This window comes from Leuciscus leuciscus (genome assembly GCF_965113295.1).
Source record: "Leuciscus leuciscus genome assembly, chromosome: 15".
NCBI classification, from domain to species: Eukaryota; Metazoa; Chordata; class Actinopteri; order Cypriniformes; family Leuciscidae; genus Leuciscus; species Leuciscus leuciscus.
The window spans coordinates 11938848-11966532 of NC_138739.1; the positions used below are offsets into that span (position 1 = coordinate 11938848).

Below are 27685 nucleotides of genomic sequence, written 5' to 3' on the forward strand. Positions count from 1 at the left end.
TTGATAGCCCCATTTACGTTTATTACACAGTTATGTTATACAATCATTATACAACCAGAAAATACACATCATATTCATATAAATAGATTAGTTTATGTGGAAATGTATTTTCCAAAAGTGGTCTCTTGCCTCAACTTACTTACCCCATTGAGGAGTATATAGGAAGACGATAAGTTGAGCCACATGGGGGTAGACTGTGCAACTGATTAAGCTGGCTGATAACACTGCTTATTTTTAAATTTCAGAACAAAATAATGATCAAATTGAAGAAAAAAAAAATACATTGACTGCAATTAACCTTACAGAACTGGGCTAAAAAAAAACACAATATCCCACTTATTAATACAAGGCCTATTTAAAATGATCAGAACAAAATAATAAAAATAATAACAAAAATTCATGAAATGCAATGTGGAATTGCAGTAAAATAATGCTTAAGAAGAAATAATCAGAAAACCAGGACTTGGCTCAAATGACCCTACTACCATTTGATCAAACTTATATCATCCAGTAGTTTAGAGCTAACATAATGCTTAGAATATAGCCTCATATTATAACATGTCATTTTATGTAATTGACAAGTAGCATGTAACATTCATAGTATCCAGAAAACAGCAGGCGAAAAGTTTCTGGATGATACTACTTCCAGTGAGAAGTGAGAATACGATGTTCACTGTAACGGTGCTGACATGGAAGCAGATGAAGACGATGGTGAAGAGAACCCAAGTGCAGTTCATTTACAGTGTCCAAACATCCAAAAAAACATGAAACAAAATATAAACAAAATGCAAAAACGTGTAACAAACCATAAAAAAAAAAAAAAAAACGTAACTATGAACAGCCCTGGCACATTGAAACATGGAACAGCATATACTTCAAAAAGATATGAAACATGGCCAACAACAGACATGACAGTCACTATACACACATACTATAATATACAGTAGTACTATACATGGTGGATAAAGTCCATCTGAATTTAATTCATACTATACACGTGTAGTGAGGTAAGTTTCAAACCAAATGTAGTATTTCGGACGCAGCATTACTCTCCTACTAGTATCAAGCAAAGCATGCTGGGAACTAGATTGACTGTCCAGTTAGTTATGAAACCAAAAATAATTGATGTAGTCACAAAACAAAAATATTAAGTTAGCCTTAAATATATAAAAAAATTAAAGGTAGGGTAGATAATAAAAAAAAAATGTATAAACACTTTTTGTTATACTGGTTGAAACCAAGTGACAACCTTCTGGTCTTTCTCTTGAGTCCAACACCATATTAAACATATCATACACATTAAAACAGATAAGAGGAATAAAATGGACTAAAATGACTAAGACAATGTCAACCCATTAAAGCTCTAATATACATAAAATCATTATATAGAGTGGGTAAAACATGTGTCATGTGTGACAGTGCCACAAACTCATCCGTTAAAATGTTATTAAGTATTAAAGTTCTGCATAATTAAGGGCGTGGCCACTTGAGTGACAGGTGGATTGCCGCTGCTGTCACTACTAATAGTTCATCTGCTGTCTGTTAGCGTCTGCTGCTGTCACCTCAGCTAATCCCTCCTCTTTGCCCATTTTCGGTTATCCGGGAGTGACGCGCGGTAACAGGCAACCAAGATGGCGACTGCCTGTGTCGCTCACTTTGGGCTTCAAAAATGCTCTTCAGAAACCTGCAGGTGACGTCATGGACACCATGTCCACTGAAACTCTCTTCACACCCTGATATTAAAGGGGTGGTATAATGCCCCTTTTTACAATATGTAAAATAAGTCTCTGTTGTCCCCAGAGTGTGTATGTGAAGTTTTAGCTCAAAATACCCCACAGATAATGTTGTACAGCATGTTAAAATTGTCCTTTTTGAGGGTCAGTAAAAACGTGTGTGTCCCTTTAAATACAAATGAGCTGCTGCACAGAGGGCGGGGCTTCAAGAGCACATGTGTGTGTGTGTGTGTTTTAGCAGCTCCGATTACCTCATGCAGACAAGCACTAAAATGTTTAGTGCTTCTGCCTCGCTGCCTGCTGTGAGTGTGTTTGCTCTGTGCTGTAAGCTCCGTCTTAGCCTCGTATTTTCCTTGTTTTGAACCATCATCTACTACAATTACTAGTTGTTATACTACTACTAAATACAGCTTACCGAACATCGCTAGCTTCCGTTACTACTAGCACAGCACGCTAGTAATTCGCTAGCCTGTAAACGCGTGGCACCCGTGTGCGCTCAGCTATTTTTATTTATTTATTTTCTCTCGCGCGCTCGCGCCTTTGAGTTCATAAAAGCTCAGGTGAGTAAGAAACACTCAACAAACACGGTGAGTAATGTCTTGTCCTGTTATTATCATGCGTCGCGTCTGAATGCGTTGTTTTTGGAGCTCTATCGATTTGATTTATAATTCTTGATTTTTCTCGCTGCCTGCTGTGAGTGTGTCTGCTTCGGTGCTGTAAGCTCCGTCTTAGCCTCGTATTTCCTTGTTTTGAACCATCATTTACTACAATTTCTAGTTGTTTATATTACTACTAAATACAGCTTACCCAACCCTGACATCGCTAGCTTACGTTACTACTAGCACAACACGCTAGTAATTCGCTAGCCTGTAACCGCGCCACCCGTGTGCGCTCAGCTATTTTTATTTATTTATTTTCTCTCGCGCGCTCGCGCCTTTGAGTTCAGAAAAGCTCAGGTGAGTAAGAAACACTCAACAAACACGGTGAGTAATGTCTTGTCCTGTTATTATCATGCGTTGCGTCTGAATGCGTTGTTGTTTTTGGAGCTCTATCGATTTGATTTATAATTCTTGATTTTTCTCTTTAAACTCGCTTACAACGAACATTTTCTACTTTTCCTCACTGAGAAGCACTAATGTTACTGCTCAAACCTCATTGTTACAACGCGGACTGTTGAGCAGACGCGTCTCAAGCCTATTAGTGATCCAACGCTGCATACTCTTAAAGGTTACGTCCGTGGATCACGGCTGAACGCGTCTTCTCCACACTCACTTATAAACAAACATTTTTTTTTTTTTTTTGCCTATCGTGCGTCTACTCTACACCCCTACCACTAAAAAAACCTAAAAAAACCTCATAGTTACAACGCGGACTGTTGAGCAGACGCGTCTCAAGCCTATTAGTGATCCAACGCTGCATACTCTTAAAGGTTACGTCCATGGATCACGGCTGAACGCGTCTTCTCCACACTCACTTACAAACAAACTTATAATATAAATTAGTATTAATATTGATAGCATCACTGTAGGGGTGGGCGATATGGTAAAAATATCATATCACGATTTTTTTCAGGAAAATCACGATTAACGATTTTATCACAATTCTTTTTTATGTAGGTTTTACTATTTTGTGACAGCATTACAGCCAAACTAATGTCCATATTTTAAAAACAAAGCCTTAGGTAACAAAATATAAAATAAAAAAGAATGGCAGACGGGGCGAAGATATAAAATATTTGTCATTATTTTCTTTGTTATTAAATATTAAGATCAAAGATACACATTACAATACACACACAACTTAATATACAAATTAAATAAACAGTGCTTTGTTTTCAGCTACAGTAGATGTATTTAACGGTAGCATTGAAGAAAGTAATTAAATGAACAAATATGAAAATAAAACAAAACATAGACTTCACTGTATAAATTATAAATTGATACTTATTAAAGCTACTATTAAAGTTATCAGTCAAGAGCAGTGAGTGATTTTCTTTTTGCATTTTGTTGTTTTATTAACAATAAAGGGATAGTTCTCCTAAAAATTCAAATTGTCATAATTTACTCTCTCAAGTTGTTTTAAACTCGAATAAGTTTTTCTTCTGTTGAAAATAAAAGTTATTTGGAAGAATGTGACTTCCATAGTATATTTTTCTCCTATGGAAGTCAATGGGGACCAGCTACTGTTTGTATAGCCACATTCTTCAAAATATTAATATTAGAAAATATTAGAAGGAAATTAATACAGGCTTGGAACAACATTATAGTGCGTAAATAATGAGATAATTTTTATTTTTGGGTGAACTATCCCTTTAAGGACAAACGGCAGCTTGTTTACTATTACTACTGTCTCTTTAAGAGCTGCACTCGACGCGTCTTTTATACACGCATTTGACAAGCAGATTTTCTCTCCATTTTTTCAAGTTTGCTTTCACTTTAGACATCACCGACTTTGTTTATGTAAACCTTGTGTGTATTTGACAGTATTAGCACAATAAGACTCGAAAGATAACTTAGTCCAGTATCAAGGCGCTGGTAGACAGGCTTTTAGTGCATGTGAGCTTCACATGTACGCGCTGAGAAACGCACACGTTAGAACAGCGCATCAGCACGCGAATTAAATGTTTAACCGACAAGGCATTAAAGCACATGCAAATTATGAACTTTTGTGAACTATAGTGTTCCGCTGCGTTAACATTTTATGTGAATATACGTCGCGTTGTTCAGTATGTTGGGACAGAGGCGCCAGAACAGCAACTGAGAATGCGCGATACTACGATATTTCTTCAAAAGCAGATCGTGGAGACATTTTAATCGTCCACGATAAAAAATCGTCATATCGCACACCCCTACATCACTGGTAGCTTCGTTGCTAACTCACTGTCCATCTGTTAAAATGGCGAATATATCAGATGTAAGTAGTCTACCGCTTGGTGCAGGTGAGGACACATTTGAGCTTCACGCACTGCAGTCTGAGCTGGAAGCTGTTGAGAAACAGATCCACAACCTTTTATTGAGACAGGCCGAGCTGAGAGACCGGTGTTTGGCTCTTGAAACATCACGCGCCGATGCACACAAATCAGTGTTTAACGTTACTAACCCGCTGACTCCAAACGCGTCTACTCCGTGCGTTCCTCAGCATCGGTCGAAATCAGCCATGGTCTCGTTCACTCCGGCTCCAACACGCCACCATGAAGCCTGGGTGGTTCCGCAGCGGAAGACGCGAGTCAGGTTTAGACCAAGACTTTCTCCGACCCTCCCGGTTTTCGAGTTATCGACACAAAACCGCTTCTCCCCTCTACGCGAAACAGAACGCGATGCTGCGATCATCGGCGATTCCATCGTTCGGCATGTACACGCTACGTTAGGTAAAAGTAAGGTGCAAAGTCACTGCTTTCCTGGTGCTCGTGTTTCTGAAATCGCTGCTCGCGTTCTAAAGCTAGGTCTTCTAAACATTAGATCACTCACACCTAAGGCAGTTATTGTAAATGAAATAGTCACAGATAATAGCTTCGATATACTTTGCCTTACTGAAACCTGGCTTAAACCAAATGATTATTTCAGTATTAATGAGTCTACTCCTCCTGGAAACTGTTATAAGCATGAGCCCCGTCTGATTGGTCGTGGCGGAGGTGTTGCAACCATTTATAAAGATATTCTAAATGTTACCCAGAAAACGGGTTATAAGTTTATTTCATTTGAAGTACTTGTACTAAATGTTACGCTCTTAGATGTTAGAAAAACATCCCTATTATCTCTAGCCTTGGCTACCGTATATAGACCGCCAGGGCCTTACGCTGATTTCCTAAAAGAGTTTGCAGATTTTCTCTCAGACCTATTAGTCAATGTCGATAAAGCACTAATTGTTGGAGATTTTAACATACACGTAGATAATCCAAATGATGCGTTAGGAGCTGCGTTTACAGATTTATTAAATTCATTTGGGGTCAAGCAAAACGTCACCGGACCAACGGTGCCGTCTTAATCATACACTCGATTTAATTATATCACATGGAACCGATCCAACCGATATAGATATCATTCCACAAAGTGATGAAGTCACTGATCACTACATGGTAACTTGCATATTACGTACTGCTGTAATATGTCATGCGGCGTCGCGTTATCAACCAGGCAGAACAATCCTCCCATCCACCATAGATAATTTCTCAAATTGCTTATCTAATCTGTCTCAGCTGCTGCCTGAACCCAAACAAACAGATGAACTAGAAGAACTAACTAGCACTATGAGCACCATTCTCTCTAGAACATTGGATGTGGTTGCACCTATTAAATTAAAAAAGGTCAGAGAGAAAAATAAAGCACCATGGTATAACAATACTACGCATGTTTTAAAGAGAGAAACGCGTATTTTAGAGCGTAAATGGAAACAAACTAATTTAGAGGTCTTTAGAATCGCGTGGAAAGACAGTATGTCACGTTATAAAAAGGCCCTAAAAGCGGCCAGGGCTGAGCACCTACGCAAACTAATAGAAAACAACCAAAACAATCCAAGGTTTTTATTTAACACCGTGGCTAGACTAACAAATAAACAGACGTCACCCGAACAAAATATCCCGTTACAGTTCAGTAGTAATGATTTCATGAAGTTCTTCACTGAGAAAATAGAAAGCATCAGAACCACAATTGTAAACGTTCAATCTTCAATCGCGCCTTATAATTCAGCTTCAATTATCACCCCGAAAGAACAATTACAGTGCTTTACAACTATAGAACAAAAAGAGTTAAATAAACTTATCACTTCATCTAAAACAACAACATGTTTATTAGATCCTATACCAACTAAACTACTGAAAGAAGTGTTACCTGTAGTGGAAGATCCTCTCCTCAATATTATTAACTCGTCTTTATCTTTAGGTCATGTTCCAAGAACATTTAAACTGGCAGTTATAAAACCTCTCATTAAGAAACCACAATTAGATCATAATAATCTAGCAAATTATAGACCCATTTCAAATCTTCCATTTATGTCTAAAATATTAGAAAAAGTGGTGTCCGCTCAACTGGGCTCTTTCTTGCAACAAAATGATATCTATGAAAAGTTTCAGTCTGGATTCAGACCGCATCATAGCACTGAAACTGCGCTCGTTAAAATCACAAATGATTTACTTTTAGCTTCTGACCAAGGCTGTATCTCAATACTAGTTTTACTTGATCTTAGTGCTGCGTTCGATACTATAGATCATACATTACTCTTAGATCGACTACAAAATTATACTGGTGTTCAAGGACAAGCACTAAGCTGGTTCAAATCATACCTATCTGACCGCTACCATTTTGTCTATTTAAATGGAGAAAAATCGATCATAACTCCAGTAAACTATGGAGTGCCGCAGGGATCTGTATTAGGCCCTCTGTTATTTTCAATATATATGATGCCACTTGGAAATATTATAAGGAAACATGGAATTAGTTTCCATTGTTATGCTGATGACACTCAAATATATATTTCATCACGGCCGGATGAAAACGCTACATTTTCCAAATTGACAGAGTGTGTTAAAGATATAAAAGATTGGATGACCCGTAATTTTCTTTTATTAAATCCAGACAAGACAGAGGTAATACTTATCGGTTCAAAAAACCGCCCACAAAACCTCGCACAATACAACTTTAACATCATAGGATGTCCTGTTACTTTATCCTCTACAGTAAAAGACCTGGGTGTCATACTCGATTGCAACCTGTCTTTTGAAAATCATATTTCATATGTTACAAAAACAGCATTTTTCCACCTTAGAAACATTGCTAAGCTACGTAATATGCTATCAGTTTCTGATGCAGAAAAGTTAGTTCATGCATTCATGACCTCGAGACTGGATTACTGTAATGCTTTACTAGCTGGTTGTTCTGCATCCTCAATAAACAAGCTACAGTTAGTCCAAAATGCCGCCGCTAGAGTTCTTACTAGATCAAGAAAATATGATCATATAACACCGATTTTATCATCACTGCATTGGTTACCTATAAAGTTCCGTATTAATTACAAGGTATTGCTACTGACCTATAAAGCCCTAAACGGCTTAGCTCCAGTCTATTTAACGGATCTTTTATCACCCTATAATCCATCGCGCTCTTTAAGATCACTAAATTCAAGGCTTTTGGTCATACCTAGGATATCCAGAACCACCAAAGGAGGGAGAGCATTCTCACATTTGGCTCCAAAACTCTGGAATAGTCTTCCTGATACTGTTCGTTGCTCAGACTCGCTCTCCCAGTTTAAAACTAGATTAAAGTCGCATCTCTTCAGCCAGGCATTCATATAATCCTACAGTTCAAACTACAATCCGGCCTCTAGCTCATAAATGCCAGAGGAGAACTGGCCCCCGACTGAGCCTGGGTTCTCCCAAGGTTTTTTTTTCTCCATTAGGTCACCTGATGGAGTTTTAGGACACCATTAGGTCACTTGATGAAGTTTTTCGGTTCCTTGCCACTGTTGCCTTTGGCTTGCTCAGTTGGGGATATTTTGGGGATATTTAATTTAATTTTATCAATCAATAAATTCCTCTTGAAACAAACTTTGTTGTATTATTTTAATTTAATACTGTGAAGCTGCTTTGATACAATCTGTATTGTGAAAAGCGCTATACAAATAAACTTGACTTGACTTGACTTAAAATGTCAGAAACTGTTCTGCCTTTTATGTTTAAACTGGAGTCAGACAATGATGGAGAGACTCAAGAAGAAGTGACAACATGTAGAATGCAACAGGACATTTCTGAATGATTAGTTGATGAATTTACGTTGCTGATGTGGAGTTAACTATCTTCAATTAGCATATTCTGTCATGATAATCTATAAATCGCTTATGTGGGAACTGTTGTAGATGCATACAGAGTGACATGCTGTTGCATTTGTGTTACGTACTGTATTGCATGTGAAAAGACGGATGTGACAGAAACACTTTTATCTATTTATTATTTATTTTTAAAAAATGCATTTGATGCACTGATTCAGTATTTTATTCTACTGTAAATCAGCTTTATCTAGACAGGAAGTCAGACTTTGAGGTTCATAACAGCAGGACAGGAAGAAGCCCTTCACCTACAAACTAAACACACATGGAACAAATGGCCACATTCAAGATGTTTGTCCATCCAGCAAATCAAACCACGTTTCTATAGAAATCAGACCACAGGTTTCAGTTTGACTCAGATGTTGCACTGCTAGAGTCACACCTCAATAATACTGGCATTGTGAGATAGCAGACAGTTTTACCTTTCTGTTTTGATTTTCAATAAAAACAACAATTGATAGGCTATATGGATAACTTAATTGAATGATAAAACCATTTAGATTATTTTTTTATTTTTTTTTACCGATGTAATTCAAGGAGATTCATACAATGGTCTTTTATGTATTAAATGCATAACATCATACAACATTACCAATGTTACATTATTTTTTTTTTTAAATCCATTATTAAAACAGTTTAAGTGTAAATAAAAATATTATTTTGATGTAACTATAGGCTATATGACGTGTTGAGATTGTGTGAACTATAGGAGGGTTAAACTCTGTCGTGGGAGGATTCACACCAGCTTGAGTGTTTTCAGTGTTCGGTCAGTCATTTGAAGAAACAACTGAATAAAATGTTCCACATGTTTGTTTTGTTCTGTTTGTGCTGGTGGAGACTCCCAACAGTATGTGGACTATAGTGTAGACAACATCAACAACAAATCGCAAGTTTTTTTTTATTTTATTTTTTTTGACGTAATTTTTGTGGTATGTTGGTCTACTAGACTTTTACGGAAAAATTTCATTTGGTCCCCGGGGGCCACTTCCCCCCCCCCGCGCTGGGGCCCCCGTAAATTTTTCGGCAACCATACCAGGGACACCGAAACACCGGGGAACATGAAATTTGGTGGGCATGTAGCCCCACTAGACTTCTACGGAAAAATTTCGTTTGGTCCCCGGGGGCCACTCCCGCCCCCCGCCCCCCCCCACGCGCTGGGCCCACCCAAACCCCAAAAAATGCAGTTTTTCCTAAATAACTACCTGAACCGTGGCACCGAGGATGAAGACATTTTTATGGTATGTTGCTCTTAAGGGCCCACATCAACCTAGCCCATAATCACTCATTTGTGATTTGCGCCCCTCCCATAAAAAATGAAAATGCAATATTATTCTGCTTTAATCGCCCCTATCTTCAGTGCAGATGTTCAGAACTGCACCATATTTCATGTGTATGATTAACTTGACATCCTCTGGGGGTATCCTCTGCTAAGTTGTGTAGAATTTCATCCATGGGGGGGTATAAAATAAATTCATTTATGTGCACATTTAGTGACTGTACACTCATCGGCCTGTAGATGGTGCTGTTGAGCGAAGGGTTGCTGGTTTAGGATGATACTGTCACACACACACATGCAGGAATACAAACAAACGCAAGCATGCACACACACTGACATCCACACGCACAGACACACACCCATACACACACATACAAATCCACATGCACAGTAGTGGTGGAAAGTTTGATTCTTTTCAGAGACTCGTTCATTTTCAGTTCGTTCACCAAAATGATTCGTTCAGACTCGTTCACTGATTCGTTCAGTGATAATTTCTTCATATTAGATATATACTGCAGCAGGTGGCGAAAAAGAGTGTATTTTATGTTATGTTTTAATGAACGTATTTACTTGTTACAAAAAAAAAAGTGATTTGGCTTTGTTAAAATGTGTCCCTTATTTACTAAATTAATAACATAAGTCTAAATAAGTGGTTCAGATGACCAAACCAAGGTTTTCTTGCATAATATTAACATTTTAATTATTTAGTCAGACATACACATTCATAAATCTGGGATTATATTAAACGTTGATGTTCTGTATGTTGAATATGAATATAAACAATTATATGTGCACACCTATAACTGCGCTTTGAATGAGATTAAATCACATGCTAAATGACCGATCTACCCCAGTCTCATTCACGAACGAAAGTACCAGTTCAATTCGTTCACGAACGAGATCTCTCCCTCTCGTTCAGAATCGAAACAGAGCGATCTCAGCAGTGATAGGCAAATTCGTTCAGTAGATCCAACCAAATACATGCCCCTTCACAGCCCGAACTGAAATGCTATTTGCTGACGTTATGAGACCTATAATACTGTCATATTTTTTGGGTTTGTTTTAGTTTTTAGAGAAGTGCATACATGAATAAAACGTAGGCTAATGAATTCATTTTGATAATACAAAATGAACACAAGTAGTCAAGTAAATTGTTCAAAGTGCAAAATACCACAAAACTAAGACTAAAACACACAACCAAAATATAAGAAAAGCAGGTAACGAGAAGTGTAAATTTAAATCAAGTAAACAGTGAAGTGCGCCCCCCTTAACTCAAACCAAGTAAAAAATGACGATGTTAATTTGTCTTTGTTATATTTAACCAATATATTGCGTTATTAACCTGTTTTCATTACAATGGTAAAGTGTAAATTTGATTATTTGATGCAAACATGCTAACTACACAAACCTAGCTCTATCGGTTCGCCATCATTATCGTTCAAACAACTGGTTATTTTCGTTCATGAACGACATACCAGTTCGTTCAACTCGTACACAAACGATAAGATCTCTCTCTCGTTCAGACCTATGGTTCAGACTCAAAAGCAACTCGGTCAGTCAGTGAAGGGCGTATTCGTTCACTACATCCAACAAATCACATGCTCCGTCACATCTCATACTCGAAGGCTATTGGCTCGAGGTTCATTCTTTGACAGGTTGAAAACACCGGTTCACTGAGCTGCGCATGCGCTGCTAATAGCGCCGCGCTGCTGTGGAGGGAGGGATTTCAGTGAACGAGAAATATGAGTCAATTGATTACGTGAACGAGAACGATTCGTTCACCTAAAGGATTCGTTCAAAAAGAACGATTCGTTCACGAACGTAACATCACTAATGCACAGACACACACACACACACAAACACACACGCGCACACATGTACGCACACATACATACACGCACAGACACACACACACACACACACACACACACACACACACACACACACAGACAGACATGCACATACTATAACTTTTTTTAGGTATATACATAAACACGCAATACAGCCAAATTACTCCACGTCATTTATTTTTGTGGAAAGCCAGTGCAGGCCTGAGCGGCGGTCATATTTTGTACCGCGATGCGGTACATCTAGTTTTGTTCTGTTTATTATATATCTTGGTTAATGTTTTGTTTTTCTTTTACAGAGAGTTAGATAGGAAGATTATGTGGACTATATGGAATAACCAGACCATTGGCAGTTGATTTCACTGTGGGAATCTCCTACAACATCCTCACAGTCTGACATGTACGGTGACCGGGAGGGGACATGTTCGGTTCACTTATTTTTGTCGTGGCCACAACATATAAACTCGTGGGAACGTGATATTAATTCGTGGGAACGTCATATTAAGTCGTGGCCACGAGATCATTTTGTTGAGGTAACGACATCATTATGTCGTGGCCACGCGATGCAAAGTCGTGGCCTCGAGATCATATGTTGAGGGAACGATATATTTTTCTCGTGGCCACGACTTCATATTTTGAGAGAACGACATCTATTTGTCGTGGCCACGAGTTGAGGGAGCCACAGCGGCCAATACTGTAACCGTACCATAGCATAGACTGGGCTACAGCAGAGATGGAGATGACAGAAGAAATAACATTTTACTTTAAATTAGGAATGTCATATAAAGATATAGTGCGGTCTTTGGCATTAAGACATGGGTACGTTGTAAGTGAAAGACACATATGAAGCGCATTCTTACACTTTTTTGTCGCACGCATATTTAGGGACCGTCTCAAAATTACATGCGACATTGGCATAAACGTTTCTAACTTCAATAGCATTTGAAGACAATGACTTACAGTCATAAAACCAACTGTACATTGTTCACCCAGGTCTCATGTATGATGCACACCTTTTAGATTTTTGATATTTATGACAATAAACTGCTAAATCATATGTAAATATTGCTATGTATTTCACCACTGCCACATACCTGACACGTAGATGAACAATGTACAGTTGGTTTTATGACTGTAAGTCATTGTCTTCAAATGCTAATGAGCTTTAAATATGGTCATATTCTGTATATGATCCCATACAGTAGTGAAATACCAATATTTGCATATGATTTAGCAGTTTATTGTCATAAATATCAAAAATATTAAAGGTGTGCAATGTGCATCATACATGAGACCTATATGAACAATATACAGTTGGTTTTATGACTGTAAGTCATTGTCTTCAAATGATATTGAGCTTTAAATATTGTCATATTTTTTGTATGATCCCATACAGTAGTGAAATAGGCCTACATAGCAATATTTGCATATGATTTAGCAGTTTATTGTCATAAATATCAAAAATCTAAAAGGTGTGCATCATACATGAGACCTGGGTGAACAATGTACAGTTGATTTTATGACTGTAAGTCATTGTCTTCAAATGCTATTGAAGTTAGAAACGTTTATGCCAATGTCGCATGTAATTTTGAGACGGTCCCTATATGCGTGCGACAAAAAAGTATAAGAATGCGCTTCATGTGTCTTTCACTTACAACGTACCCATGTCTTAATGCCAAAGACCGCACTATATCTTTATATGACATTCCTAATTTTAAGTAAAATGTTATTTCTTCTGTCATCTCCATCTCTGCTGTAGCCCAGTCTGCTATATGGTACGGTTACAGTATTGGCCGCTGTGGCTCCCTCAACTCGTGGCCACGACAAATAGATGTCGTTCTCTCAAAATATGAAGTCGTGGCCACGAGAAAAATATATCGTTCCCTCAACATATGATCTCGAGGCCACGACTTTGCATCGCGTGGCCACGACATAATGATGTCGTTACCTCAACAAAATGATCTCGTGACCATGACTTAATATGACGTTCCCACGAGATATTATGACGTTCCCACGACTTAATATCACGTTCCCACGAGTTAATATGTTGTGGCCACGACAAAAATAAGTGAACCAAACATGTCCCCTCCCGGTCACCGTAGTCATGGATACAAGCATGATATAAAACTTAATGTTATTTTCAGAAGGTTTCAATGTTCTAGATTTAATGATAGTGGACATACAGCAGGGTCATTATCGGGACGTTCAATTGTGATATTCAGAGATGGGCTGATGAAATGAAATGGTCCCTGAGGATAGTTGAACCGCTTGTTAGCTTGAGTAAATGTTAAAGATTGAATGAACAAAAACACAATGATCTCTAAAATCATGACAAATTCACAGATTTCAGCAGTTATGCATTATGATCAGATCTGTTTTAATGGCATTTATCACATGAACAGAGATTTTTTAAGTTCATTTCCATTGTTAGAAAATGTATTTACAGGCTCAAGTTTAAGGCACTTTTTTCTTGGCTAATGCAACATAAACAAGGGGGAAAATTCCATATTCTTCAAAAGTGCAAGGCACACAATTTTTGTCTCTTACAAACAAAAATGAAAGAACTGAAACAGACAAAATAGAGGGATAATGTCACAGTAGTCTAAAGTATCAGCAATGCATACAGAAGGCAGAATAAAACACTTTCAATTTTTTTGTAACAAAGAAAAACTCACCTTTACAATTTTCAACAGAGAAAACATTCAGTAGAAAACATCTGAAATCTATAATAACAATAATGTTTTTCCATGAAGACTATTCACATGCTTGTGCAGCAGCCATTTACAGTTGTGGAATATACAATAAACAATACATTACAAAGACTTTTATCATTTTTGTAGCTGCTTCAATTCACAATACACAGCTGTGTATTGTGAATTGAAGCAGCTACAAAAATGATAAAATTACAAACAAAAAAAATTAAACACACTGATTCTGATTTTAATATTCTCAGAATATTAAAAATGTCCAGCATTTTTATTTTATTTTAATTGCACTGAAATACACTGTATTGTGACTTTATTATATAATATTGTGAAAACATTTTTATACATATTCTTATACAATGTCCAGCATTTTTAAAAATGTTTTAAAAACATTTTTTGCTTGATTATTTGAATGTTGAAGACTGTTCTGTTCCATTTTATCATTCAACATTATAAGAAGTTACTTTTGGATTTTCTCTGAACATTCCAAAACAAGTATCAACATTTAAAAAAAATGTTAGACAAACATCCAACTAAATCATTTCAGAAAACCAAAATGTTTCATTAACAATGTATAAATGCATTCCTATTTGCTCCAATAGCAAAAGAAAAGATCCACAATAGCGTTTCCATGACTTTCCAACAGAGGAAAATAATATGGTAATATGACAATTTTTTGCTGCGAGTAATGAGAATTTCCGCTGATCTTCTTCCCTTTCTTTCTCATAATTTCTAATTTCTTTTCATGTTCATTTTTAGTGACACTATTAAAATAATAAAGTTACTCTGTGGAAACTAATCAAAGTCAACAACAACAACACGGCTCCCATCAGGCTAGAAGGAGAAGCACTAGAGGAAGTGGAAAGCTTCACCTATCTTGGCAGCGTAGTCGACAAGTTGGGAGGGACAGAGGCGGATGTTAAGGTGCGGATTGGAAAGGCAAGGGCAGCTTTCCACCCTCTGAAGAAAGTCTGGGGATCCTCTGAGCTGCCTAGGAACACCAAGATCAGGATCTTTAACTCCATGATAAAGCCTGTTCTATTGTACGGTGCAGAGACCTGGAGAACAACAGTCACCACCATGAAGAAAATCCAGTCCTTTATTAACACCTGTCTCAGACGAATCCTAAGGGTACGCTGGCCGAACACCATCAGTAACCTGGAGCTGTGGCAGCGAACAGGACAGCAGCCTATTGAGGAAGTGATCCTCCAAAGACGCTGGAGATGGGTTGGCCATACCCTTCGCAAGCCTGCATCAAGCACAGCAAGACACGTCCTCTTTTGGAACCCACAAGGGAAAAAGAAGAGAGGCAGGCCAAGGAACAGTTGGCGCCGCGACCTGGATGCAGATGTGAAGAGGTCTGGCCACACATGGGGACAGTTAGAGAAGTTGGCCCAGGACCGGGACGACTGGAGAGCCCTTGTTCGTGGCGTATGCCCAAAGTTGGGTGGTAGGCGCAAGTAAGTAAAGTGGAAACTAATAATTAACTCAGTGCAGTCTCAGTCTCCAAATGGGACGTCCCATTAGCAACACCCTCCTGTGGACTGCCAGTGTGATTAAGGGCCATTTTTTCTGCAACACCATCCTCCTGAAAGAATAAGCAGAATCAAAGAAGGTAAAACAAATGTTCAGGATTGATGAATCAGTCACACACACAAAGAAAAGTGTTTTTCTCTCTGATGTTTAGTGAATGTAAAGACCCCCGTTCTTCATTCAAGCAGCGCTCTCTTAAAATATAATTGTTGTGCTCAATTATAATTGGTGTTTCTATGTGATTATTTCTGAATGAAACCAAAGTTATGAAACAGGGTTAGCTGCAGCTTGGTGTAATGGACGTGTGGAAATAATAATGTAATTATCCATTATTATTTTGTCAGTAGTACAAAGCATTTTTGTTCAGTGATAAAGAAAAAAGATTGTAAAACTGTAAAACCACAGACATACAGTAATGGTGTTCCCAAGTAATTGTATGAATGTCCGGGTAAAGCTATGCCTACTTCAGGTTGTATCCTAATACAGACAGATACGAATAATTTTGAGGGTGATACAGATAAAGATGTTGGCTCCGCTGCACACCCTTATAGTGCATACACACAGAAAACAATGTGTTAGGATTTTAGGTCATTTGTGCTTTTTTTTATCTTGTCCTTAGTAATCTCCATACGTAAAATATTGTAGTACAGCTAAACAACTGTGTTAAGTTAAACATGTATAAAAGTAAGCGGTCGTTATGTTCTGTTTATGAGATATGTCAAATCTATAGTAACTGCTTCCCTATTGCTGTGTTTTACCAGAAACTATCATGTAATGCTTAGTATAAAACACCTAGGTAAATAAATTTTCCCCTTAGGGATACACTCAATTAAGGTTTTTCATGCAACCGGGCTCTGATACACACTACTTAGCAAAGTCAATCTGTAGTAAATTCACAGTGTTTTGCAGACAGATTCAGAGCTCACAGTCTCTCACCTGAGGATGATCATGGCACAGTGTCCCGTTTCCTGTTTGAACAATAACAACAAACTCTTACTTTGGTCAATTAGAATAAAAATACATACTTTTAAATTTTTAAAGATTATTTTTGCACATTAAATCTCTTATTTACATTTTGCAAATTAGTATGTAATACTTGCCATTTTGTCTTGCTTTTCCTAGATCTCCTGCAGCGATAGTAAATCGTCACAGTCATGAGCAGCAGAACACCAGCACATATTCCTGCTATAACAGCTGAAGACAAACCTGAATCTGGAGGAGCTGAAGACAGACACACATTATTACTGGAGATCAACTGATAATCAATTTCTTATAATCAACCAATACTTTTGATGGACAATTACATCTTTATTTTTTCAGTAGAAAGTTGTATATTGATTTATTTGACAAATGGCAGCATCTGGTGGGTTTTTGAGCAACAGCAGCTAAACAGCGGTTCACATGAAAACTGGCTAATATTGTGCAGTTGTCTTTAATATTAACAATAGACTAATTGTAAAATTTGCAATGTGACATAAAACTCAATATGACAATTTTATTTTGCTTCGATGTGCATCATGTAATAGAGATGATCCACGCTGAAAACATTTACTGGGGGATTATTTCAAACTGTATTCTAAAACTACTGAAGTGAAAAGGCACTGAATGACTAAAATATTCTTACCAGTGACAGAAACACTGAAGCTCCTAATGATGCTGAATCTGCTGTTGCTGATCTGTAGTTTATATTCTCCAGAGTCTGTGTTTCTGGTGTTTGTGATGATCAGAGATCCAGTCTGATGATCCAGCTTCAGTCTGTCTCTGAATCTCTCTTTACACTGAACATCTGTACAGATCTTACTCTGATCTCCAGTGATTTCAGCGATGAGAATGTCTTTAAAATACCACGTCATCACATCACTTGGTTTTCTTCTTAAACCAGGAACCAAAGTAACAGATTCTCCCTCCATCACTGACTTTCTCTTCACTTCATCTCGTTCAGCAGCAGAAACACCTGAAACACAAACCAACAGATGCTGAGAATCTTTTTTTGGGGGGAAAGAAACACAACATGAGAGAACTGTGCAATAAAACATGCTTTGACTTTCAGTTTGAAAAGCAACATTTATCCACATTCTGTGAATATGAATACATTTAAAGTTGAGTCACCTTTATTTATATCTACGCAATAAAACATTTTACATCATAACCTCTGTATTGTGGATTGCTGGTGAACAAAAAAAAAGACTGATGGATTTAACAGATATTTTGAAGAATGTGGGTAATCAAACAGTTGATGGAGCCCATTGACTTCCATGGTAGTATTTGTCCTATTATGGGGTCCATCAAGTGTTTGGTTACCAACGTTCTTCAAAATATCTTCTTTTGTGTTCAGCGGAAGAAATTCATACAGGTTTGAAACAATTTGAGAGTGAGTAAATGACAGACTATGTATTTAATATGTAATATGTAGATCAGACTACGCTTTTCGGAAGGCAGGTTTAAATGAAACCAAAACTAAAACGTTCAGAGAGAGGGTGAAAACAGGTGTTGCAACAATGTAAATTATAAGGAAAATAATGAGTTTCTACAAGTAAACAGAAAAAATACCTCTGGATGTCAATGCAAAATAATTCAATAAAACCATTTTTGATGTGATTTAAATGTACAAGACTTGCTCTTAAACATAATGACTCACCATGAACAGAAACAATAAAAATAGTCCCACTGTCGCTGTTGCCGCTGCTGATCATCAGTTCATAATCTCCAGAGTGTGTGTTTGTGATGTTCATGATGGTCAGAGATCCAGTCTGATGATCCAGCTTCAGTCTGTCTCTGAATCTCTCAGTATCTTCATTACACTTAACATCTGTACAGATCTTACTCTGATCTCTATTGATCTGAGCGATGCGAACTTCATTATAATACCATCTAATTCTGTCTTGTTGGTTTGTTTGAACACCAGAGTTTAGAGTGACTGAATCTCCCTCCATCACTGACACTCTGTCTGTATCAGCACCAGATGAACCTGGAAAAGAAATGAACAGTTCATTATGAGCTAAACAACATTATACAACAGTAAAGTACTGTGAAAATTTTTATCTACAGATCTTAAAGGGATACTTCACCTCTGGAAAGATGAATGTGTATTTAAAATAGGTCATTTATGTAGAAGAAATGTGAAATTATTTTTGAATTTGCAGCTTTCTAGACTGAGAAAAGCCAGAAAATGTATTTTTGTCTTATGTGGATGAAAGACAACAACTCCCAGAATGCACTTGCTTCGCTGCCCTAGGAGGCCACGCCTACCGGTTAGAGAGCACAGTTGAAAACAAGGCGGCTAGGCTACTAGTGAGACTCCGTGATGAGTTTGCCCGGTATTTTGAGATCGCCCAAAATGTCCGGGATTCGGCTTTTGCGTTCTACAGTCGCCATTCATCATGTTTACTGTGGCGAGCAGGACGAGGCTGACGGCCGCGGGAGAACGACGCGAGGCCGGTGGCCTGATTACTGAGACGCACCGATCTCGTATCTCTCAAGGAGGAGCGGGAATTTTCTTAGCAATGTTAAAACGCACATCGACCGATCACTTGTTTAGCGTTCATGTAAACACTACATTCAGATTCACCAATCGGAATGAATTCAGTTAGCAGCTAGATTGAAACAAAAGGTGTGCATGTAAACAATGAATGGCGACTGCAGAAACCAAAAGCTGAATCCCGGACATTTTGGACTATCTCGACAGCCGGACATGTCCGGGAAAAAGAGTATGGTAACCCCTACTACTCAGCTTTCTCCTAGCTTAGCTAGCTTAGCTTCCAAAGAAAGACGGCTGATACTGTGTACATTCTGTGAGTGAGATCCCACCCTCTATGGGCGGGTTGAAAACATGCGGGACAGCCCCTACTACTGGCTGTAGTCTTTAGCCTCTGGCCAAAAAATCCTCCGATGACGCAAAATGACGATTTTTGCATCATCGGAGGATTTTTTCCAGACAAAAAATATATAAATCTCTCATCTCAGGGAGATATGAGTGTAGAAAGCACGGTAATTCGAAAATACTACAGGTTTTCTACTAATACAAAGCTTAATGCTAAATCCTGAAGTATCCCTTTAAAGATTGTGAGTAGAGAAATTAATCTGGATTCATAAATGTAACATGCAATCAAACAGCAGAAGAACATCATTGATTTACACACTCACTCATCAGACAAACATACATGCAGCATGCATACATAGATAAAATTACACTTACATAGTAAAATTTCTGATGATGAAATTGATGATTATGTTTTGTCTAGATCTGATAGAGCTTCTTAGAGGTGGTGGGGTGGCCACATGTTTCTGTAAATCTTATTCTGAATGCAATGCATTATTCCTAATATAGATCCTGTTTATTTTGAGTGCCTTTTTATTAAAGTAACTTTTCATGTTAACAAATACTGTATTTTGGAGGAGAACTTGGAGTTTTAATTTTCCAGACACAATATATCACAGAGTGATCACTTAAACAATCTGGGCACAATACGTGGCATTGATTCAACAAGGTGCCGAAAGCATTCTTTAGAAATGTTGGCCCATATTGATAGGATAGCATCTTGCAGTTGAAGGAGATTTGTGGGATGCACATCCAGGGCACGAAGCTCCCGTTCCACCACATCCCAAAGATGCTCTATTGGGTTGAGATCTGGTGACTGTGGGGGCCATTTTAGTACAGTGAACTCATTGTCATGTTCAAGAAACCAATTTGAAATGATTCGAGCTTTGTGACATGGTGCATTATCCTGCTGGAAGTAGCCATCAGAGGATGGGTACATGGTGGTCATAAAGGGATGGACATGGTCAGAAACAATGCTCAGGTAGGCCGTGGCATTTAAACGATGCCCAATTGGCACTAAGGGGCCTAAAGTGTGCCAAGAAAACATCCCCCACACCATTACACCACCACCACCAGCCTGCACAGTGGTAACAAGGCATGATGGATCCATGTTCTCATTCTGTTTACGCCAAATTCTGACTCTACCATCTGAATGTCTCAACAGAAATCGAGACTCATCAGACCAGGCAACATTTTTCCAGTCTTCAACTGTCCAATTTTGGTGAGCTCGTGCAAATTGTAGCCTCTTTTTCCTATTTGTAGTGGAGATGAGTGGTACCCGGTGGGGTCTTCTGCTGTTGTAGCCCATCCGCCTCAAGGTTGTGCGTGTTGTGGCTTCACAAATGCTTTGCTGCATACCTCGGTTGTAACGAGTGGTTATTTCAGTCAAAGTTGCTCTTCTATCAGCTTGAATCAGTCGGCCCATTCTCCTCTGACCTCTAGCATCAACAAGGCATTTTCGCCCACAGGACTGCCGCATACTGGATGTTTTTCCCTTTTCACACCATACTTTGTAAACCCTAGAAATGGTCGTGCGTGAAAATCCCAGTAACTGAGCAGATTGTGAAATACTCAGACCGGCCCGTCTGGCACCAACAACCATGCCACGCTCAAAATTGCTTAAATCACCTTTCTTTCCCATTCTGACATTCAGTTTGGAGTTCAGGAGATTGTCTTGACCAGGACCACACCCCTAAATGCATTGAAGCAACTGCCATGTGATTGGTTGATTAGATAATTGCATTAATGAGAAATTGAACAGGTGTTCCTAATAATCCTTTAGGTGAGTGTATATAATATACAGATTCAGTGTAAACATATTAATCTAGATGGTTTTATCCAAGACCTAATTGATATAAATTGGGATAGATTTCAGTTAATTCCATTTGTTGAGGATGCATTGAGTTTTTTTATTTTTTATTCTAAATGTAATTAATAAACATGCTCCAATGAGGACTGTTAGAGTCAAAGGCAGACATTTACCTTGGATCAGTTCTAATCTTATCAAACTTTTTAAGCCAAGGGATAAAGCATGGTCTAAATATTGGTTATCCAGGGATCTCACTGATTGGGAAAACTATAGATATTTGAGGAATTTATGCAAGTTAGAAACAAGGAATGCAAACTCGTATTATTATAAAGTGTTTTTCTCAGGATTTTCACAACCCTAAACAGTTTTGGAATCAGTTGAACAATCTTTTGAATAAACCCAATAAAAGCTTGATAAAAATATTACATTTAATAATGAAAGTATTTCTGATCCTTTACTCATTTCTCAAGCTTTTAATCAGCATTTCTCTTCTATCTGTGGTTCTCAGTGCTCTGATTTCTATAGTACTTCTGGTTCTTTTAATTCCACTATATCAAATGGTTCATTTTCCTTTAAGAAGATTATGCCTGTCGATGTCATCTATGCTATTTGTGATCTAAAAACAAATAGTAGTGCTGGTCCTGATGGTTTGCTAAATTTGTTGCTCATGTATTAATGTATTTTATTTGTAGATTAATCTAATTTGTCTTAATATGGAAATGTGTGAGAGTTACTCCTTTGATCAAAGATGGAGACTCATCTGATGTGAATAATTATCATCCAATTTCTATAATTTGTTCTATTGCAAACTAAATAACTTTTTGTAGAGTAATTTACCCAACACTGATCAGAACAAACTTTGCAAGCAAGACTTGAGCAGCAGGTTTAACTCTTATACCTTTCAGATACGATGTTATAACGGTTTAATTATTTGTCTTCACTGTGACAACTTTATGTCCTGAGGTGAAAACATTTAATACAGTTTTTTTTTTTTTTTTGTTCCGGAACTGTGTCTTTGTGTTGCGCTCTTCCAGGTTCAGGAAGCTGTCCTCTGTAAAATGTGCTGTGAACAAGCACATTTTTGGGTCGTACTGCTCAGGAACAGTGTTATAAATATTAACAAAGGATTCCTAATTTCCAGAAGGCCAAACAAAGGTGGTTTTGCTATTGCATCCCAAAACATGTCTGTGCAACATTCCAGCAACTAGAGATGTGTTCGAAGACTAAATCTAAATTTGGAAAGGCACGGAAAATGAGTAACATTCTACGGAGCCCCTAGAGACATGGTTAGGCTTGCTACAGTAGTCGGATACATCAGATTACATCAGATTTCATTTATCAAATGAAGATAGTAAGGAGAGATAGTAAGGAGAGATGACTAACAGGACGATGCTGGAGGATTTGGTGTGCAACAGATCCTGAGCGTCATTAACAAATATCTTATCAGCAGAGCCGGACAGTAACGGAGTACATTTACTTGAGTACAGTACTTAAGTACAATTTTGAGGGATCTGTACTTTACTCGAGTATCATTTTTGGGGAGTACTCATGACTTTACTCAAGTACATTTGAAAGGCAAATATTGTACTCTTTACTCCACTACATTTCTATCCATAACTGTGAGTACCCGTTACTTCTTCAAAAAAAAAAGGAAAAAAGAAATATCTCGGAAACCCTCAATTTGTTGTTTCCCTCTCAAATGTGATTGGATTGTGCAGGCGCCACTGATTGGGACAGCCTATCAGCAATCACCTTCAGCCTTCCGCCAAAGTCAACTCCATGGTCAGATTTAGATAAGAGACGAAACCATGGACGAAACAATGGATGAAGACGCAGCAGGTCCATCCCGGGAGCGATATTTTTATTTTTTTTCAAGATGGTAGGGGAAGACTGATGAATATTCATTAGGGAAGTCATCCCTGATTGGTCTTAACCCCAGTGACGGGTAGGTTTAGGGGCGGGGTTATGGAGGTCATAAGACCCCCAGTGACGGGAAGGTTTAGGGGTGGGGTTAGGGAGGTCATAAGACCCCCAGTGACGGGTAGGTTTAGGGGTGGGGTTAGGTCATCAGACCAATCAGGGATGACTTCCCTAATGAATATTCATGAGTCTTCCCCTACCATCCTGGGAAAAAAAATATCACATCCCGGAAATGTGCCAACCTGTGCCCCACCTTGCCAGACTATTTCAATTTTCTGAACAAGTTAATGATAGTTTTCGCTTCAAGTGTTTGCTGTGTTTACCAATGTATGTAAGCACTGTGGCAGTAGTAATGCAATATTTAGAAAATGTACTCTTGTACTCTTGATACTCAAGTACTTTTAAAAACAAGTACTTTAGTACTTTTACTTAAGTAGACATCTGACTGTAGTACTTTTACTTGTACTTGAGTAAAATTTAGCAAGGGGTATCTGTACTTTTACTCAAGTAATTAAGCTGTGTACTCTGTCCGCCTCTGCTTATCAGTTACACAGGTCCCTATACAAAGAATTTTTGTGATCGCGAATTCACAGTGAAAGTGATTTCAACCCAATATATTGATAGCGGCTCACTGATGCCCGCAAATTATATACAATATAATTACCCAACTATATAAGTGCAACTACGTAAAAGCATTGAAATATCTTTTTACTTCCCATCTCATATTATTTTCCTTTCCAAAACATAGTATTCGGTTTTGGCCAACATTCCTAACGACAACACTACAATTTGCTAAAGTCTTGTCTTCTTTTAGTTACGTATGCCTTTGGGTGGGCATTATGCTAATATTTCACATTGAGACTTAGACATTTGAGGACATAATATCTGGACTTCGATCAAGGCGTTTTAAGCAGGTCTGGATCGGTATTCTCGATAGAATAAATGACTTTGTGGGAGACGGGAATACTAAGAGCTTTGTAACAAGATTTGCTTTTAAACATAATGACTCACCAGTAACAGAAACACTGAAGATCTTTTCACTGTCGCTGCTGCCGCTGCTGATCTTCAGAAGATATTCTCCAGAGTCTGTGTTTCTGATGTTCATGATGGTCAGAGATCCAGTCTGATGATCCAGCTTCAGTCTGTCTCTGAATCTCTCAGTGCCTTTATTACACTGAACATCTGTACAGGTTTTACTCTGATCTCCATTGATTTGAGCGATGCGAATGCCATTATAATACCATCTAATTCTGTCTTGTAGGTTTGTTAAAACACCAGTGTGTAGAGTGACTGGATCTCCCTCCATCACTGACACTTCATCTGTATCAGCACCAGACGCACCTGAAGAAGAAATCAACAGTTTATTATGAGCAAAACAACATTATGCTACAGGAAAGTGCTGTGAAAATATTTTTCTACAGATCATAAAGATCTGAGATAGAGAAATTTGTCTGGATTCATAATGTAACATGCAAACAAACAGCAGAAGAACATCGATTCACACATTCATTCATCAGACGAGTCTCATGGACGATCTTGAACAACTTCATGAACATCATACAAACCACATCCTGATTCATTTACAGTTCTGCCAATAAGTTGACATAATTCACAATGTTAATTTTAACCAAGATGGATCATAAAAATGGCATGTTATTTTCTATTTGGTACTGTTCTGAAAAAGGCAGTTTCACATAACAAATTTTGGGACACGAGACAAAATAACTTAATATACACAAAAGAACCAGTTCAAAAGTTCTACTTTCGTTCATCTTCTGAACACATATGAAGATTTTTGGACCCCAGTGGTATAACCTCAATTTTATGAAATTACACAAATGCTTTGTTTGCAAAAACAAAAACAGAAACAAAAGCATAATTTACTGTTAACCACTTAAATATTAGTCCAACGCACGTTCACGAGAGCATCATGATTAGTGTAGTGTTGACACAAGGGCAGACATTGCGTGAACGCACCTCTGAGATCAATATTTTGTAAATAAAGAGGTAAAAAATATATATTTTTTTTTTTATGCAAACAAAGCACTCGCGTCGCTTCATAAAACTGAGGTTAAACCACTGGAGTCACTGGATTACTTTAATGATGTCTTTACTACATTTCTGGGGCTTGAAAGGTGTAGTTGCATAGACTGTCAATGGAGGGACAGAAAGCTCTCAGATTTCATCAAAAATATCTTAATTTGTGTTCCGAAGATTAACGAAAGTCTTACAGATTTAGAATGAGATGAGGGTGAGTAATTAATGACAGAATTTTCATTTTTGGGTGAACTACCCATTTAATGCTGTGTTGTTACCTGGATGATCAATGACTGTGTTTGTTTTTCGTTGATCATAAGGCCCTTTGACACAAGCATTAAAATTCTCAGTTTCCCAGCATCTTCTGCATATTAAACCCATTACAGCAGTGACTGTAAGATTTTGAGATCTTTTCACACTGAGGTAGAATGAAAGACGCGTAGGCAACTAAAAAGGTAAAAACATTTACTGATGCTCAAGAGAAACATTAAGAGAGTTTCTGAATTCAGGGTAGATGTTCTTATTTTGTCTAAACAAGTAAATATATCATTTATGTTTGCATTGTGATTCCTTATTGAGCATCAGTGAATTTGTTCATGTTTTGTAATAGTTTGATTCCCTCAAATCCTGCCAGTGTGAAAATATGGATCTCAACATTATAGTTAGTTACAATATGATCCCCCTTATTTTGTCATATTTATTAACATCATACATATTATAAAAAGAGGTTATGAGCTTATGCTTTGCCACCCTCCCCCTTCCCTATCTAATTTTTTATTTTTTATTTATATTGTGATGAGAGATGACTAACAGGACGATGCTGGAGGATTTGGTGCGCAACAGATCCTGAGCGTCATTAACAAATATCTTATCTTGTAAGACGTGTGGTCAGTAACACTAACACAGGTCCCTATACAAAGAATTTTTGTGATCGCGAATTCACAGTGAAAGTGATTTCAACCCAATATATTGATAGCGGCTCACTGATGCCCGCAAATTATATACAATATAATTACCCAACTATATAAGGTCAACTACGTAAAAGCATTGAAATATCTTTTTACTTCCCATCTCATATTATTTTCCTTTCCAAAACATAGTATTCGGTTTTGGGCAACATTCCTAACGACAACACTACAATTTGCTAAAGTCTTGTCTTCTTTTTGTTGCGTATGCTTTTGGGTGGGCATTATGCTAATATTTCACATTGAGACTTAGACATTTGAGGACATAATATCTGGACTTCGATCAAGGCGTTTTAAGCAGGTCTGGATCGGTATTCTCTAGATAGAATAAATGACTTTGTGGGAGACGGGAATACTAAGAGCTTTGCAACAATTGTTATATTGTGACACAATTGTTTTAATCTCCCACATAAATAACATGTTTCAATCACGCCTGACAAGACTGATAGGCCACTATGACGTCGTTCTTTCTATCGTGGACAAGAAGCGACTGTGACAAATATTTCTATTATGATCAGGGAAAAACACACACAGCAAAATACAATCGATAAATGCATTTCTGTCGTATTTAATATTAGAGCTGATACAAAACATAAATACGTCACTTTTGCTTTTGAACGAGGTAGATGCTGTAACATAGCCTAGGCTACTGCTTAAATGTAACAATGGTCACGTAAAACACACTGGAAAATACAAATGATAAATATTTTTCTGTCGAATATAAAGCAAAGATACTTTCGTTTTCACCGTCGGCCGGAAACGAGACATATAAACCTAAATGTCTTACCATGGACGATTAAACCCCAGAGCAATACGAGCAACCGAACTGCGGGAACCTTCATCTTCATAATTTTCCCCAAACAATCAATGCAGGAATCGTTTCGACGTCGAATTCGACGTCGGCTGCAGGAATGGAGGAGCCTGAAGGCTGATTTTAACCTGTTGTCGAGGAAGTAGTGATATTACGTTTTTTTTTCTTCGTTTTTTTTTCCTGATAGATAATAATAATAATTCAAGATAATAATTGCATGGGTAATATTTATAGCCTAAATGAGTTTAAGCGAGATTTCTTTGATTGTGTTTGTGATATAAAAATGTATGAACTGCCAGAGTCACGTGATTTCATTGAATGAGGCTTCATTACGTCATAACTGTTTCGATACTCTTGGAAATTTCAATGTTTCACCGCTGGGGGCGATGATCTCTGTCAACCCATGAATCACTGA

The 27685-nt window shown here is 37.8% G+C and overlaps 2 protein-coding genes and 1 long non-coding RNA gene across 4 annotated transcripts in view; 2 read left to right on the forward strand and 1 right to left on the reverse strand.

Annotated features, from left to right (window-relative positions):
• LOC309476403 overlaps positions 1-23425 on the forward strand; it is a 31061-nt gene extending 7636 nt beyond the window's left edge. The window contains exon 2 of the long non-coding RNA XR_014198111.1: positions 22693-23425. This is a non-coding gene — a long non-coding RNA (uncharacterized lncRNA). The remainder of the gene's footprint in view (positions 1-22692) is intronic.
• LOC309475963 (uncharacterized protein) overlaps positions 1-27685 on the reverse strand; it is a 195660-nt gene that overhangs the window by 85527 nt on the left and 82448 nt on the right. The window contains exons 3-5 of the mRNA XM_082138990.1: positions 24469-24798; positions 18549-18878; positions 17535-17864 (exon numbers count right to left, since the gene is read on the reverse strand). Coding sequence (XP_081995116.1) covers positions 17535-17864; positions 18549-18878; positions 24469-24798 — 990 coding nt within the window. The remainder of the gene's footprint in view (positions 1-17534; positions 17865-18548; positions 18879-24468; positions 24799-27685) is intronic.
• LOC309476165 (uncharacterized protein) overlaps positions 1-27685 on the forward strand; it is a 69724-nt gene that overhangs the window by 31097 nt on the left and 10942 nt on the right. The gene's annotated exons all lie outside the window — the stretch shown is intronic.